General features: G+C 38.6%; 2 protein-coding genes across 2 annotated transcripts; both read right to left on the bottom strand.

Moving 5' to 3' along the window:
- Positions 1-3,691: 3,691 nt before the first annotated feature.
- LOC311092694 (uncharacterized protein) lies at positions 3,692-10,201 on the bottom strand (the record flags this gene model as incomplete). Its single annotated transcript, XM_084129606.1, has 4 exons — positions 3,692-7,403; positions 7,602-8,558; positions 8,889-9,054; positions 10,196-10,201. The coding sequence occupies 4 exons, from the start codon at positions 10,199-10,201 to the stop codon at positions 6,604-6,606; spliced, it is 1,929 nt and encodes a 642-aa protein (XP_083985732.1). The 3' UTR covers positions 3,692-6,603.
- LOC311092907 (uncharacterized protein) lies at positions 7,690-13,101 on the bottom strand. Its single transcript, XM_084129918.1, has 2 exons — positions 8,448-13,101; positions 7,690-7,830 (listed from the first exon to the last, which is right to left on the bottom strand). Exon 1 carries the CDS (start codon positions 12,980-12,982, stop codon positions 12,086-12,088), a length of 897 nt encoding a protein of 298 aa, XP_083986044.1. The 5' UTR covers positions 12,983-13,101; the 3' UTR covers positions 7,690-7,830; positions 8,448-12,085.
- Between the last annotated feature and the right edge of the window lie 2,312 nt (positions 13,102-15,413).

Genomic DNA, 15,413 nt, shown 5'->3' with positions numbered 1-15,413 from the left:
ACGATACGATATCGATTCTCTCAGCCAGCGATACGATATTTGCCGATACCTCAAAAAAATTCTACGATACGATTATGATTCGATTCAGGGCTATATCAATCGATTAATCGATATTTAGATATTATGTGCCAAGTGTACACAACCAGTTACGTTTATTAACTCACACTAATACATGCAAAAATATATAACATGAAAGTTTAATTAAATTGCACACCCTCTTCCGGTTAAAAAAAACAAAAAAAACATGATATATGAAAATGAACAAGAACAGAGTTATATATATATATATATATATATATATATTTTATTATTTTTTTTTATTATTATTTTGGCAAAAGCAGATAACTCCACATTTCATGTTTCAGAGTTAAACAAAGCCAAGTAATTGCTATGATACATAATAAAACACTTGGTTAATCTTTGTAACGTTAATCTTCTCAGCTGACATAGACGCCTGTCAAACTTTGTTGTTGTGATTTACGTACACGCAATACAGAGAGCTTTTCCCTCACCACTGACGTGCTGTTTTAGCAAGATTCCGTGAAACAGTTTCAGCTTTTATTTCCCGAAGAAGATATCACGGGTTCATCAAGTTCGCTGAAATCCATCCTCGATCACTTTTAGCCAGCTTTGACGAAACTCCTCTCAGCTAGCGCGTCTTTTCAAAGTGACAAGCAAGCAGCCTTGTCACCTGACCTGAATACTGCGCACTGATTTGCTAATACAGACTACTGCTTGTTTCTGCTGTAAAACATGAACTCGCGATGCCTTGACAGTGGAAAATACCGGCTTTTGTTACAAAGGGTTCAGTCAATCTTGTCAGGCATCTATTTCAGCGGAGAAAAGTTACATGAGGATGGGGATGGTGTCAAAATAAAATATCGATATACGGTACCTTTATGTGTGGTATTGATGCATCGTATCGTTAGACGTTTGATCGATGCGTCGATCCATATCGATGTATTGTTACACACCTAATATACACCAAACTTTCCAGTCTTGTACCTAGTTATATTATGAAGACATTTACAGAGGGATTTGTAAATATATTATTCCTAGCCTGATTTATAGAACATTTTATTCCAAAAAACATGGCGAAAATCAATTAAGGCTATTGACAGTATATTCTGATTTACAGGATAACAAAAGTAGATATCCATAAATCCCTCTGCAATTTTTTCCCATCTAATATGTGAACACAATGAAAAAATCATTTTGAACCTGGCTTTATCCAATACTCAGATTTAGTTTTTTTTAAATATATGCAAATTAGCACATATTTAATTAGATAATGCCTACATTTGCATATTTAAACATTAAATTACAGAAAACTTGTAATACATTTTTTTCTCATCTTAATGTAGGTAATCAACTGGGAAAGTTTCATGGTGATATCTGCTAGTTAAAAAGTTTACCCTATTCACCTGTGGTATCTCGCCTCACACAGTCCCTGGCTGTGTGTGTGTGTGTGTGTGTGTGTGTGTTCATCGTTTTCAGGATCAACTGCCTGATCATCATGACAATGCAGAAAGACACAAAGGGGAGTTTAATCCAATGCGGATTGTGTAAAAACAAACATTGAAATCAGTGATCGACAGTGTTGAGTTTCACAAGGCAGTCTTAGGCAACAGAATCTGATGCAAGTTCCAGCGACCCGACTCATCCAACACTGAACATTGTGGACTTCATCCCTGGTTCTGTGTCCTGGACGGTTACAGCGCTGCTCTGTCAGACTGGACTGTAATGCACTGGACTCGACTGGACACAATGGCCAACCAGTGGTGTTTAGGAATCAGTTCAACAGTGCTCAAAATGCTAGAGGGAAATGCTGGTAGGCCTATAGTCCGTTTTTAAACTGAAGTCTGTACTTTTGACTTTTCCAGTCCTCGTGACCCACTGCTCTGCACATTTTGTATGTCTCCCTTATTTAACACACCTGAACCAGATCATCAGCTCATTAGGAGAGACTCCATGAACTGAACTGAGTGTGTCAGATAAGAGAGACCTACAAAATGTGCAGAGCAGTGGGTCACGAGGACTGGAATTGGGAACCACTACACTTACACTACACTAACACTACACTTACACTACGGCCATAAACATAGCCATTATGTTAAGACCGTGTCTTAAGAACTAGTATGAGCAACTAGTTAGGGGTAATCAGTCTTACTCTTCGGTGCTGTACCGTCAGAGAGTCGAGTCTGCCTGTCTAAAACGTCTAAATAAAATGTCTGTACAACAGTATGTGTGAAAATAAGGCTTTACATCAGTATTCGTGGGGTTTTGTGTCAAGTTAAATTTTTTTATTATAAGATTAAATACTTTCCTGTTTCAACCACTTTAACTGATCATTCCTGTTTTCATGTTTTTTGCAGAAATACAATCCATCCTTCTAGCAAAAATATAAGGGCAGCCAAACAGATAAATATGAATTAAGCCACTCACGCTCACATGTAATATGATTAATATTAATAAAGCTTGGGTAATTCGTCGGGTGACTAGCGCTCATTACTAAGATCTGCCTCTCGGCCAATCAGGTTAGCCGTCTCCGACAGCTTAAGATACATAATTAAGAATTTTAAAACAAACATTTTTAAGCACACACTTTAGAAATCTTAAAAAACAAAAAGAGTTTCCTCTTAAATCAGATCATTTTATCATAATAACAACTGATTAAGATCTTAGGATTATGTGAAACATGATTTAGGAATAAAAATATGTGAATTTGTGGTCTAAATAAATACTCATTTCAGTGAACAACAGCCACATTCCTCGGGACGAACGATGTTGATGACGTCATCCGATGTCGTCCCACAGTTTAGTACTTTAAAAATTAATTACAACGTACACAGCACACATACAAGAATATTTTTACACCCACATGATTGAGTACAACTCCAGCTACATCCACACACCTTTCTTGAAGTATTAAAATAAATATTGGATTTTATATCACCATTTGACTTGTTGAGTCGTTGAGTTTCACTCTTGCTCGACCGGGTGCATATTGCCTCGTTTCCACTGAGCAGTACGGTACGGTACGGGACAGTACGGTACGGTTCGGGTCTGTTAACCATGATCTGGCTAGCGTTTCCACTGCCAACAGTACCCTTACTTGATAGGCGTGGTGTTTCGATCGACGTAATTTTCGCGTGAAGAAGAACATAGTAAACTACAATGGATGACATACTATGTCATCCATTGTAGTTTACTATGTTCTTCTTATACAGCAGATCTTGTTCTTGCTCCTCGACATGTTTGTCACAAGAAGACAAGCGCCGACATTAGGCTTTTCTCAATATCAAGTAGGCCTACGCAAAGTTAGTGCTTGCCATGTGGGACTCCTACATGCAAATGGTACAGCGCGTTCTTAAAAGCGTCACTCAGCTCGCTCTGCTACTGGTTATCTCTGTTACACATTTTAAGCAACAATAAAACGAAATATGTTATAAAACACCACTCTGCCTCTTTTCGTTTTCATTTAAATAAATTAAACATTATATGGACACAAATGTGGTTCATGCGCAACGCATATTATTCGCTGCACGTTATAGCCTACGTTATTCTATTTATAACAAAACGAAATTTAAAACACAACCCTAATGTTACCTCTTTTCGTTTAAAAAGATAAACATATTCCAGGCAATATATGCATTTGTACAAATGTTGCAATAAACATCAGTGATAATCTTGTAATAAAAAATGACAAGAAACCATATTTCTTTTTGTAAAATTTCAGTTTTATCAATAATAGCCTATATAAAAGTTTAAGTAAAGTACAAGAAGCTATACAATAAGAATTAAAGCAAACAATTCAGTCAAATATCCAAATGCAGCGCTCTAGTCTAACATTACAAGTAGTTAAACACAAATAACGTTAATATGAAACTAAACTTAGCCCTCAGCCAAAACGATTGACAGGGAACTCATTATATATTCACGAGACCAGAGATCGCCCGTTAGGTCTACACAAGACGAATTATATCTTATGTTTAACCACTACCGTCGGAGTCAGCGACGAACGCCGAGGAAAGGCTCATCCAGCCGGGAAACATGAGCGCCGAGCCCCGCTGAACGCATGGATCTCACAACCGGGGAAAAAAATAATCATCTTTATAAATAAACCACAGATTTGAGCTTTAAACAACTACATTCTCGCCTGAAAAACTCTTAAAATTACATTTCGTGATACAGTAACAGTAGTATTATATTAAACTGTATATTAAAAAATGGCGCTTCTTATGTTGTTTTTTTTGTTTGTTTTTTTTTTAATTCAATGCCACAAGAACAAGAGGTATCACATGTTCACAATAATACATACATTAACTGTCAGAAAAAATAAATAAATAAAATAAAACATTTTTACATAAAATCCAGTGCTTTCAAAGCATTACATGTTTTCATTGCTTTTTTGTTTTTAGTTTGTTCCAAGAGATGTACATATAATTTAAAGTCATTTATAAAATGTGGAAAATTTGGTTTATCTTGAGCCCACTTCTTTTTATGTATATGGTATTTTCCTAATAAAATAAAAAAACTGTATAATATGCTGTTCTTTACCTTCCAAACTGTCTTTCTGGGTATAAAAAAGCACATCAAAAACACAAATTTCCATCGTACACTTCAGTTTCCTATTAATAAAGGTTTCTAAATCTTTCCAAAATAATCTTGAGTAAATACAGTGAAAAAACATATGCAAAATCGTTTCTTTCTCTAGTGCACAAAATTCACAAGTATATGAAATATTAAGCTTAAATCTTTCCAAAACATGCTTAGCAGGATATATTCTGTGAAGTATTTTGTAAGACACTTCTTTAATTTTGTTATTGACACAAAACTTATTTGGTAATTTCCATGCTTTAACCCAAGCGATCTCACCAAATAAAGAAGACCAAAAGAATCTTGCTGCAGGAAAAGACACAGAACCAAGAGCATTCCTTATTATCTTATTGCTACATTTTTGTTTTAAAACATTAACATTATCAATGAAAACTTCATCACAAAGATTGTCCATGTTGAATTCCATTGAATCAGCGTTTTTTAAGAGTAACATCACACTCTTTGGAATCGCATCAAGAACAATGGCAAATTCTCTTGGTTTAGCTGGTAATTTAAATTTTTGTAGAAACTCAGTATATGATAACAAATATCCATTTGAATTAACTAATTGTCTTACTAATATAATACCTTCATTGAACCAAGTGTGATAGAATAGTGATTTGTTTTTAAATAGTATATCTTTATTATTCCATATGAAATAGTTTTGTGGTGAAAAATTGTGTTTATATACCAATTTCCATGCTAGCAGGGCTTGTCTATGAAAACTGGCCAATTTTACAGGAATTTTGTCAGCAGAAAAATTACATTTCAACAAAAAATCTATGCCTCCAAGAGTATTAAATATAAAATTTGGAAATACGTTCCAAAGACTTTCTCTATTCTTCAAAAACTCAATCAACCATCTAATTTTGAAAGTTTCATTAAGTGTACTATAATCTAAGACCTCAAGTCCCCCTTGCACTTTGGTGTTACATATTACCTCCTTTTTTAAATAATGTGGTTTTTTCCTCCATATGAAGTCATAAAGTATCTTATCTAATTCCTTAATCACCTTAGGAGGCATATCTAATGATAAAGATGTATATACTGATCTAGAAATACCTTCCGCCTTTGACAATAATACCCTCCCAATTATTGATATATCCCTCATTAGCCACCGATTAAATTTATTTTTTGTTCTCTCTATAATTGGTTCAAAATTTAACTGACTCCTTTGTTTTTCATTTTTACAAATTATTACACCTAGATATGTAAATTGATGTTTAACTGGGATATTCTCTATTTCTGTAGTGGAGCAATCTTTAAGGGGAAACAATACAGATTTATCACAATTCATTTTAAGGCCTGATACAGCAGTGAATGCCTCAATACATCTAATTATTTTTGGCACCTCAAATTCGTTTTTCAAAAAAATTGCAGTGTCATCAGCAAACTGGCTAAGTTTAAATTCTAAACCTAAAGCTGTGATACCACTATACTGATTTCTTTTTACATGCATTGCCAAAACCTGGGTGACTAACAGAAATAAAGAAGGAGAGAGGGGGCATCCCTGCCTAATGCCACGATGAATATTAAACCTTTGTGAAGTACCAAATGCAAGTTTGACAGAACTATTACAACCATTGTACGTTTTAACTGCTTTCAAAAATACATCACCAAAACCTAACAATTTAATAACTTTGAAAATAAAATCATGATTAACTGTATCAAATGTTTTATAAAAATCAATAAATAAAATAAAACTATCATCTTCAATAAAATTATTATAATCTATCATATCTACATTTACATTTAGTCATTTAGCAGACGCTTTTATCCAAAGCGACTTACAAATTAGGACTAAATAAAGCGAGTCATCATGAAGAGGCAAAAACAACAACAACGCAAGAAGTGCTCAGAATACAAAGTTCAGGCATTATTCAGAGTAGCATAAGTCTGATAAGTGATGTTTCAAAGGAATTTTTTTTTTTTTTTTTTTTAATTTATTTTATTTTTTATTTTTTTTTTTTATTTATTTATTTATTTATTTATTTATATTTTTTTTTATGAGGTTAAGTGCTCACGGAAGAGATGGGTTTTCAGCTGTTTTTTGAATGTTGCCAGTGATTCTGCATTCCGGATGAGGCCGGGGAGAGCGTTCCACCAGCATGGAGCTGTGAATGAGAATGTTCTGGAAAGTGATTTTGTGGCTCTCTGTGATGGAACCACGAGACGTCGCTCGTTGATCGATCGTAGGCGTCTGGTAGGGATGTAGACTCGTAGGAGTGAGTGAAAATAGTAGGGAGCTGAGCCTGTGATAGATCTGTAAGCAAGCGTCAATGCCTTGAATTTGATGCGAGCAGCGAGAGGTAGCCAGTGCAGAGAGATGAACAGAGGAGTGACGTGGGCCCTCTTGGGCTCGTTGAAGACAAGACGAGCTGCAGCATTTTGGATCATCTGTAGAGGTTTTGTTGCACATGCTGGAAGTCCGGCCAAAAGAGCATTACAGTAGTCAAGCCTAGAGATGACCAGGGCCTGGACGAGAAGTTGTGTTGCATGCTCAGTTAGGAAAGGCCTGATCTTCCTGATGTTGTGCAGTGCAAACCTGCATGATCGAGCTGTCTTTGAAATGTGATCTGTGAAGGACAGCTGGTCATCAAGCGTTACTCCGAGATTTCTGACCGACCTTGATGGGGTGATTGATGATGACTCTAGCTGGATGGTGAAGTCGTGTTGTATAGACGGATTGGCAGGGAGGATGAGAAGCTCAGTCTTTGCCAGGTTGAGCTGCAGGTGATGTTCCTTCATCCATGTGGAGATGTCCGCCAGACAGCTTGAGACCCGTGCAGCTACTGTGGGATCATCTGGTTGAAACGAGAGGAAGAGCTGTGTGTCATCAGCATAGCAGTGGTAGGAGAAGCCGTGTGCCTGTATGATGTGTCCCAGTGATGTAGTGTAGATGGAGAAGAGGAGGGGACCAAGAACTGAACCCTGGGGAACCCCTGTGGTCAGTTGATGTGCTCTGGATACCTCACCTCTCCATGCGACCTTGAAGGACCTACCTGTGAGATAGGACTCAAACCAGTGGAGTGAAGTTCCTGTGATGCCCAGTGATGAGAGGCTGGACATAAGGATCTGATGATTCACAGTGTCGAAGGCAGCAGACAGATCCAGGAGAATGAGGACTGAGGACTTGGAAGCAGCTTTAGCGATCCGTAGGGCTTCTGTGACTGACAGTAATGCAGTTTCTGTTGAATGCCCTTTCTTGAAGCCAGATTGGTTGACATCCAGCTGGTTGTTTAGAGACAAAAAGGATGTTATTTGGTTGAAAACAGCTCTTTCAAGTGTCTTCGCAATGAATGGTAGGAGAGAGATAGGTCTGTAATTCTCTACAGATGATGTGTTTAGTGTTGGTTTTTTAAGCAGTGGAGTGACCCGAGCCTGCTTGAATGCTGTAGGGAAGGTGCCAGTATGGAGGGATGAGTTGATTATGTGTGTGAGTGATGGTAGAAGTGTCGGAGAGATGGCTTGTAGAAGGTGTGAGGGGATGGGGTCTAGAGGGCAGGTGGTAGGATGACTGGAGAGGAGAAGTGTAGATACTTCTTCCTCGGTTAGCGAGGAGAAGGAGAACAGTGGGATATTGGCTGTGGAAGCGGTCAGTCTGGGTTCCTGTGTGTGTGGAGCTGAAAACTGACTGCTGATAGATGTTGTTTTGTTGGTGAAGAAGTTCGCAAAATCGTCAGCAGTTAAGGAGGAGGAGGGTGGTGGTGGAGGTGGGCAGAGGAGAGAGTTGAATGTCTTGAAGAGTGAACGTGTGTTGGAGGAGCTGTTGATCTTGTTGTGGAAGTATGAAGATTTTGCAGCATGAACATCCACAGAAAAGGAAGAGAGGAGAGATTGATACATACTCAGGTCAGATGCGTCTTTTGATTTGTGCCATTTCCTCTCCGCTGCCCTAAGTTCAGTCCGGTGTTCCCGAAGAACCTCAGATAACCAGGGGTTAGGGGGAGTAGCACGTGCTGGCCTGGAGGAGAGAGGGCAGATAATGTCTAGAGAAGAGGTTAGAGTGGAGCATAAGGTGTCCGTTGCTGTGTTCACATCCAGAGATGAGAATTGTGAGGGTGGGGGAAGAGAAGATGACACGGCAGAGGAAAGATGGGAGGGAGAAAGTGAGCGCAGGTTTCGCCTGAAAGTGACTGGTGGGGGTGTTGGTGGTGAAGGGGTAGAGAGATGTAGACTGAAAGTAATGAGGAAATGATCTGAAACATGGAGAGGTCTCACCAGGATGTTGTCTGTGATGCAATTGCGTGTGTAAACCAGGTCCAGTTGGTTGCCTGATTTGTGAGTACCTGTGGTGATGAGTCGTTTGAGATCGAAAGAGGCTAGGAGAGAGGTGAAGTCTGTTGCATGCGGCTTTTCGAGATGGATGTTGAAGTCACCAAAGACTAGAAGTGGGGTGCCGTCCTCAGGGAAAGTGGACAGCAGCACATCCAGCTCATCTACAAAGTTTCCCAGCTGACCAGGGGGACGATAAATGACTACAATATGGATCTTAATGGGAGTTGTAAGTGTAATAGCATGATATTCAAATGAGTTGTTGTTGCATAGAGAAGAGAGTGCGGAGTATTTGAAATTGTTAGAAACGAGGAGCCCTGTTCCCCCACCTCTCCCAGACTGGCGAGGGGAGTGAGAGAAGGAGAAATTGCTAGAGAGAGCAGCAGGGGTTGCTGAGTCTTCTGGACGAATCCAGGTCTCAGTCAAGCCCAAGATACTAAGAGTAGAATGAGATGCGAAGGCTGGAATGAAGTCAGCTTTATTGACTGCTGACTGACAATTTCATAGACCCACGGAAAGAGAGAGTGGAGTGTGTGAGGATGAGAGAATTGGACGCAGATTGGCAGTATTGCGTTGTCTTTTGCGCGCGATGAAGGGGCGTTGGCGAGAGATAACAGTAATGTGTTGAAAGCACATGTTGATTAATGTCAACAATAAGATAAGAGAGGGAAGGAGAGGGGAAAAGGAGATACGTAAGTGCCTTTCTAGTGTCCTTGCTCGGTGGAGTCGCGCAGGTAGAGTCGCTGGTCTTTACCCGAGTCGGTCTTCACACGAGGAGGCTGAACACGAGAGCTGAACGCTTCCGCTGACGCTTCCGCGACAGCGCGCAAATTACATAGTTATACAGATAATGCTTCACCGCTTGAGTGAGTACAGCTGTTTCGCTCGGGCAATTAAGTAAAATAACGTGACAATGTGCCGAATCGAAACTGCTGAGAGCAAATAAGGCTTAAGTGCAAATTAGACTGCAATATTAATTTTCACTCGCGGCTTTTGTTTAATGTAGTCAGCGCGTCTACTCAAATACAGAATTATGTGAAGTTTAAAAATTGAAAATAAGCAGAGAATCGAAAATGGCCTTACCTTGACTAAAACACAACACTTAAATGACAGGAAAACTGAGTAGTCCAGAAAAACACTTGCATGCGCGTTCTTTGCCGTGCCTCTTATGCTGAACGCTGGTCCTGCAGACTAATATCTAAGATTAGTCTAATATTATTCCTAATATGACGTCCTTGCATAAAACCAGACTGTTCCATATCAATTATTTGATCTAAACCTTGTTTTATTCTTTTAGCAAAAATCATTGCAAACAACTTACTGTCATTATTAAGCAAACTAATAGGCCTCCAATTTTCAATAAGCAACTTGTCCTTGTTAGGTTTGGGAATCAGTGTTATAACCCCTTGTTTTAATGAAGCAGGCAATTCACCTTTTTCTATAGCTTCTATAAATACTAATAATAAAAAGGGTGAAAGTTCTTTAGAAAATGTCTTATAAAACTCTCCTGTTAGCCCGTCATTGCCTGGAGATTTGTTATTTTTTAGCAAGTTAATGCACTCTCTCAACTCCTCAATATCAATTTCTTTATCACACACATTTTGGAAGGTCTGATACATTTTTTTGGTATCACTCATAAAGCTATTTAAAAAAATATCAATGTTGGAAGTAGCCATTGTGGAAGAATACAAATTACTAAAAAACTGAGCAACATATTTTGAAATATCTAAAAAATTATCTACTATTTTGTTATTAATCATTAGTTTTGAAACTGAGGCAAAATCACCATTTCTTTTTTCAAGGCCAAAAAAATATTTTGTATTTTTTTCCCCTTTTTCTAACCATTTAAGTCTAGATCGAATAAATGCTCCTTTTGCTTTATCCTCATAGATATTATCTAGTTCATTATGTAAAACATTTAATTTATTTAATTCAGAATCATTCAAGTCTTCTTTCTTCTTTTTATTCAAATTTAATATTTCCTCAATAATTGAATTTTCTTTCCTTTTTTTATTTTTCGCTTCCAATTTTCCTTGGTTAATGGATACTGTTCTGATATCAAACTTCATTAATTCCCAATACTTTCCATAAGTATTGTCCATAGCTGCAATTGTTCTATATTTTTCGATAATATGTTTGATTTTTTTCTTTAGGCATTCACTTTCAAGCAATTTATTATTTAATTTCCAATAACTATTATTTTTTTTGACCGATATATGTTTCACCATATTTATTCTTATGAATATTCCCTTATGATCTGTCATTATGCAAGGTTCTATCAGTACAGAGGCCACATTATTAGCTAAATCATTGGATACTAACCAATAGTCAATACGAGAATGAAGAGATGAGTTCTTATTACTCCATGTATATTCCCCTCCCTGTCTGGATTCTTATCTCTCCACACATCAGTAAGGCCCAGTCTTAAACATACATTAACTAGTTCACTCGAAGGGCCAGGCCTACTTTTAGGAGGCCATCTATCAATAGTTGCATCAAACACAGTATTGAAATCTCCCCCCCAAATAACTTTAGCTAAAGGATATAATAAAATAAAATGCTGAATTCTAGATTCAATATGTAAAAAGAGTGTATCATTGTCCATGTTGTTATTGGAGGCATAACAATTAACTAATACAAATTGTTCGTTATCCTTATCTATCACAAGTATTATCCATCTACCACAATCATCTTTTTCATAATTTAGTATCCGCCCTGTAAATTTATCCTGTAAAATAGCAACCCCCGCTGATCGATTACTGCCAAATGACAACCAAATCTCTTTTCCCCACTGATTTTTCCAGAACATAGCATCTGAAGAACATGCATGCGTTTCCTGAATTAAACAAAAATCTACACATTTCCCTTTGCAATACAAAAATAAAGCTTTTCTCTTTAGGATATCACGAATACCTCTGGCATTGATAGAAAATAAAGAAAAAGACATAACGTATCAAAAGTAGATAATAACTGAAAAAAACACCACAAGAGTAGGTAAATAGCCTAACTTTAAACTTTAACATAATGGGATTCCCACAAACGATCTTCAAAAAAGATATCAGTTGCAAACATTTATAAACCTTAAAGTGCATCTGTTATTTAACCATCTGAACAAGAACTTAGAAGCTACCACTTCTTGTCTCTAATAGAGACGATTAACCTTTACTTTTCCAGGACACCCCCAACTGCAGAATCCTAAACGACCACAAGTCTATGAAGTTCCGTTGTCCTCTTCAGGATGGATCTCTTTACCATCCACGAAAGCCCTCACTCCGCTGAAGTACGCGCTTTTGCCCTCCTTCCTCGCCCTCTCCACAGCCGGCCAAAGACGATTCCGTGTTTCAATGTCAAAAGCAGTCAAGTCCTCCTTAAAACGCATCCCTTTGGTGGTCAGATACTCGTTATTTTTAGAATTTTTCCAGATCAAATCTCTGGCTGTGCGAGAAATGAATCTCACGATCACCGGTCTTGGCGGAACTTTTCTGCCATCATCCGAGGTTTTAAGTCTGCCAAGACGATGTGCCACATCCAGAGCATCCGCTACCATACGCCTGTCCGCTGTGTCGGCGGACACTTGTTTGCATATTTCCACAACTCTCGTTTTCACGTTTTCATTGGATTGCTCGGACAGCCCGTATAAACGCAAACACCATCTGCGGCTGTAACGTTCCTGATCATGAATTTTCGTGTTAATTTCTTTGACTTTTTTGCCTAGGAGAGCATTTTCATTTTTTAGGATTTTGTTTTCTTTCTGTAGCTCCATTACATCATCGTGAACTGAGGTAAGAGATTTGCCCAAAACTTCAATGTTGGACGAATTCTCCTTGACCATTCTTTCAATCAAGTCGGATCTCTCGTTAATTTTCTCAGAGAGAATTCGGATGATATTCTCCTGAACTTCACTTAAAGAGAGTTCACTTTCTTTGGCAGAGGAGGTCACAGCATTTTTTTGCTTTTTGGAAGGTTGCTTTTTGCTAGGTGTGTTTGGACACGAATCACAGCTTCCTCCGTGTTTAACTTTACAGGCATACGAGTGGGTATCGCTGAAGTTTCTCTTCTCTTTTACAGTCTCAACCTCCATCTCTGCACCAAGATTATCCTCAGCCATTTTTCAAGCTGTGTAACAAACCGCTGATGCTCCAATAGTTTAATAGGCCTAACGTTACTGTTTGCACCGCTCCAAAATCAAAATTTAATCAAATGCTGCAACCCGTAACAACCTATAAATATTAATTAGCAACTTTACGAAAAATGTAACATCATTTGTGAGGAAATACCCGATATTTCTTCTCAGCTTGCAAAACCACAACCGCTCACGGCGCCATCTTGAGCCCCCCCCCTTCTTATGTTGTCATTCCCCTTGTAGCACGCGCAAGTGACGATTCTCTGTCAACCAATCAACGTCCTGCAGTGAGTCTAGCTCCACCTTTTAGTACCGTTTCACTGTGCTAGGTACCCCAATGGAAGGGTACCTAAAAAGTGGTACGGTACGGTTCGGCATTTTGGTACCATTCACAACTTTTGATAGTGGAAACGCAAATAAATGCGTACCGTTCCGTACCGTACCGTACCGTACCGCTCAGTGGAAACGAGGCATAAGAGAGAGTGACCTAGTTTCACAATAATTCGACATAACTCTCTTATATAAACTTTTTTCGCAAAAATCTTTTTTTACAATTGTTTTTATACTTACTTTCTACTAATTCGCCGAGTTGGATTTCTGTTTTAGTCTTTTTAAAGCTTAATTAGCCGGCTCGTGAACGTTAAGTTTTTTTCGAACAGGAATCTATATAAGGCGACGCGCATTTGCGCGTGCACACTCCTCTCACTTCACTTTGTGGTTGTGCAGACACGATTTTGCTCTCTCTTCAACGTCGATTTCCAAAAGGAAAACTACTCAAAAACAACTTTATTATTAAATATATCTTACATATTATATGATACTTCTTTATTATATATATATATAAGATATATTTTTCTCATTTTGATTTTCTGTCACATAAGCCCGCCTGAAGAAGGTATAACATATACCGAAACGTCGCGAGGGCTTTATTATTATTATTATTATTTTTCACTCTTTTCTTCACTTTTAATTTTATGATTTTTATATATATTTTTTATTTTTGGGATTGATTGAGATACTGTGAGGATGAAAGTCTTTGATGATCGTGTGAGACAGAGAGATACTCCACGCTATAAGATCAGACTCTCCAGCAGTTCTCCTGTTCTAAACAGAACTAATTATAATTATCCTCTTTCAAATGCACGGGATCGTGCTAGGGATACAGATTATCCTCTTTCAAATGCACGGGATCGTGCTAGGGATACAGATGTTTTTCCCATAGAGAGGGGAAGAAACATGATTAGAAATTCCGAATTGTTTGATCACAGAAATGGTCGCAATAGAAGGGATTTCAGAAACACGGCCAGAGGACACAGGCCTGTGTCCTCTCAGAGGCCTAATGTGTTTCACGATGAGGAGTTCAGACTGGTTGAAGACCCGGACGGGTTTCCCAGTCGCTCTGAGCGATTTGAGATGGTTGAAGGCCCAAACAGGCCTCCCATTAGGTATGAGATGGTTGCAGCTACAAATAGGCCTCCCAGACGCTATGAGATGGTTTTGGGCCCAAACAGGCCTCCCATTAATTATGTGATGAGTGCAGGCTCTCAGAGGCCTACCAATAAAAGAAAAAGACAGAGTAGAAACAATAGTGGAAAGAGACGTGGGACAAAACCACCAAGTAGAACTCCTCCTCTCTTCGACCATAATGAACGCGCACAGCGCAAATTTTTTGAAGACAACGTCGAGGAGGATGGCTATCTTCCTCGAAAACAGAGTCGTTACTCTAGTCACTCTCGTCAAGATTCGAGACCCTCGGTACAATTTCAGAGAAGAAGTTCTACTTACAGTTTTCCTCCACGCTCTAACTCGAAACAACATAACAACAACAAAAGAGTCTCGTTTGTAAATCATGGGGGGAAATTTAGAGATATTGAAGTCTCGATCGATAGACATACTGCCACTCAGAAAAGGAACAGAGATAGAACCCCTCGGTATTTTACTCATAGAAACGACCGGACCGAGGAAAGAACTCGATCGTCCACACAAAAGAGTGATTACATTCCAGCCCAGCCAGTACTAAAAAACACAATGAAATGCTTCTACGACATTATTAGGCTCGTACACCACTTGAACAATGTAACAACGAAGGTTACAGACAATCAACCGGTTACTTTCCAACGACTCACGCGGTTACTCACTAACACGATTAGACCAGCGTTTCCTGGTGAGGAGGTCAAAACTAAACTCGAGGGTAATGCCAAAAACTGGGCATTTGAAACACAGCTTATCCTAGAGCAGCATTATGAGACCTTAATCGAGGAAGCATTACAAAACATTCGCACATTGAGTTACCACCACGAGTGGCGGAAAGCATTTGAGATAGCTACTGGCTGGGCGAGGAAGAATTTTTATGCACGAATCACTGATGGGTCGATACAGCAGGCGGAAGCCCTCATTATGGCAGAGATGCCAGGTC

The sequence above is a fragment of the Abramis brama genome, assembly GCF_963993115.1.
Source record: "Abramis brama genome assembly, chromosome: 11".
In the NCBI taxonomy this organism is placed as follows: domain Eukaryota; kingdom Metazoa; phylum Chordata; class Actinopteri; order Cypriniformes; family Leuciscidae; genus Abramis; species Abramis brama.
Note: the sequence above shows the minus strand (reverse complement) of the source record. Positions and strands in the feature narration are given on the sequence as shown.